General features: G+C 62.9%; 1 protein-coding gene across 1 annotated transcript; it reads left to right on the forward strand.

Moving 5' to 3' along the window:
- The first annotated feature begins 262 nt into the window (after window positions 1-262).
- LOC123087973 (BURP domain-containing protein 12) lies at window positions 263-2490 on the forward strand. Its single transcript, XM_044510093.1, has one exon. The coding sequence runs from the start codon at window positions 413-415 to the stop codon at window positions 2315-2317; it is 1905 nt and encodes a 634-aa protein (XP_044366028.1). The 5' UTR covers window positions 263-412; the 3' UTR covers window positions 2318-2490.

A 2490-nucleotide genomic window follows, 5' to 3' on the forward strand; every position in this document is an offset into this window, starting at 1 on the left:
CTCAGCTGATTTGCCTCCATCAAGTTGATTATTAATGCACCTTGGAATCTGAACATGTAATGAAAAACAACCAAATTAAGCCTTATAAAATGGAAAAACTAAAATTTTGAGATAAGCCATATAAACCGGAAAGGAGGGAGTATATTTTTACCAGAAACATAGTGGGTCATTAATGGTAGTATCTACGGACCTGCAGCATTCATCACGCGTAAATGCGTGTTCCTCTGCCCGCCTCCCTCGGTCATGCTCTCTTCTCTTGAAAGCTTGTTCAAATTCCAAACGCCAAATGCTCGTTGCGAGTCACAGTTCCACACTCCCTCCATTCCCACTCTCACTCTGCTTCCTTCACTATTAATCTCTCTTCGCCTCCAGCTCCAATCCCCCAACCCCCAAACCTCCGTCCTGGCCTCCAATGGCTTCGCCTCCCCGCCCCGTCCTCGCCACCCCGCTCCTACTCCTCCTCCTGCTGCTCCCTGGCAATGCCGCCGGCGCCGCGGCCGCGTCCTCGCCGGTGAACCCGTTCACGGCCAAGGCGGCCTTCATCCGGTACTGGAACCGCAAGGTGCCCAACAACCGCCCCCACCCGGCCTTCTTCCTCTCCAAGCTCTCCCCGCTGCCCGCCGCCGACGCCGCCTCCTTCCCCTCCTCGCTACCCGACATCCGCGCCCGCCTGCCCACGCTCTGCTCCAAGGCCGCCCTGCTATGCCCCTCGTCCCCCTCTGAATCTGATTCTGACTCTGATGTGGCGTTGGCGTCGCGGAAGGGCCCGTTCGCGAGCTACAGGGACGCCAACTTCACCAACTACGGCTCCGGCGCCGGCGCCGGCACCGACGGGTTCAACAACTACTCCCCGGACGTCAACATCGCCGCCGACTCGTTCCGCCGCTACGGCCGGGACTTGTCCGCGCGGGCGGACTCGTTCAGCAGCTACGAGGCCAACGGCAACGTCGTGACGGCCAACTTCACCTCCTACGCCGGCGGCGCCACCGGCGGGTCGGGCTCCTTCACCGCCTACGCCGCGAACACCAACGTGCCGGAGTCCAGGTTCAGCAACTACGACGCCGGCGCCAACGGGCGGAGCCGCGGGTTCACGTCCTACTCCCAGGAGTCCAACGGCGGGGAGAGCAACTTCGCCGGCTACGGCAAGAGCGGCAACAGCCTGCGGGAGACCTTCACCTCGTACGGCAACGACACCAACACCCTCAGCTCCGGGTTCGCCAACTACGGCGAGTCGGCCAACGGCGCCACCGACAGCTTCACGGGGTACGGCGTGGAGGGGAACGTGCCGGAGAACACGTTCCGGAGCTACGGGGCCGGCGCCAACGCCGGCGTGGACACGTTCAAGGGGTACCGCGACGGGTCCAACGTCGGGGACGACAGCTTCGCGTCCTACGTCAGCAAGGGCGCCAACGGCGGGGCCGCCGAGTTCGAGAGCTACGGCGGGTCGGCCAACGCCGGCAGCGTCGACTTCAAAGGGTACGGGCAAGGCGGCAACCGCAACCACGAGATCGGGTTCAAGGGGTACGCCGGTGACAACACCACGTTCAAGGCGTACGCCGAGACCGGCGTCGACTTCAAGGAGTACCACAACACGTCGTCGGCGGCGACGGCGGCGACATTGACATCCGAGGAGCATCAGCAGCGTCTGAAGAAGACGAAGTGGTCTCCGGAGCCGGGTAAGTTCTTCAGGGAGAGGGAGCTGGTGGCGGGGAACCGGATGCCGATGCCGGACATCAGGGACAAGCTGCCGCCCAGGGCGTTCCTGCCGAGGGACATCGCGAGGAAGATCCCGTTCGAGGCGAGCGCCGTGTCGGAGGCCTTCAGGGCGCCGCCGGACACGGCGATGGGCAAGGCGGTGGCGTCCACGGTGGCGGAGTGCGGGCGCGCGCCGAGCCGGGGCGAGACCAAGCGGTGCGCGACCTCGGCGGAGGACGTCGTGGACTTCGCCGTGGATATGCTGGGCGACGACATCGTGGTGCACAGCACGGCCTCGACGGCGGGCAGCGGCGCGGAGATCAGGCTGGGCAGCGTCACCGGCGGGAAGGCGGCGCGGGCCGTGTCGTGCCACCAGAGCCTGTTCCCGTACCTGGTGTACTACTGCCACTCGGTGCCCAGGGCGCGGGTGTACGAGGCCGACATCATGGCCGCCGCCGGCGACGGTGAGAAGATCAACCGCGGGGTGGCCATCTGTCACCTTGACACGTCTGACTGGAGCCCGAGCCACGGCGCGTTCGTGCTCCTGGGCGGTGAGCCCGGCAAGACGGAGGTCTGCCATTGGATCTTCGAGGGCGACATGACATGGACGGTGGCAGATTGACTGATTGGTGCCAAAGCATGTGCTTAAGCCAAACTAAAGACAAGTAGCGGTACATTTACAAGTTCCCATTCATCACTGGTGGTCTTCACGTGTGTATGGACCATCGTCCAAAAAGAACAAAGAGTTGATGAAAGAAAGTGTGAGCTGAGCTGACAGAGGTCCCTTTTATTTTT

The sequence above is a fragment of the Triticum aestivum genome, chromosome 4A (genome assembly GCF_018294505.1).
Source record: "Triticum aestivum cultivar Chinese Spring chromosome 4A, IWGSC CS RefSeq v2.1, whole genome shotgun sequence".
NCBI classification, from domain to species: Eukaryota; Viridiplantae; Streptophyta; class Magnoliopsida; order Poales; family Poaceae; genus Triticum; species Triticum aestivum.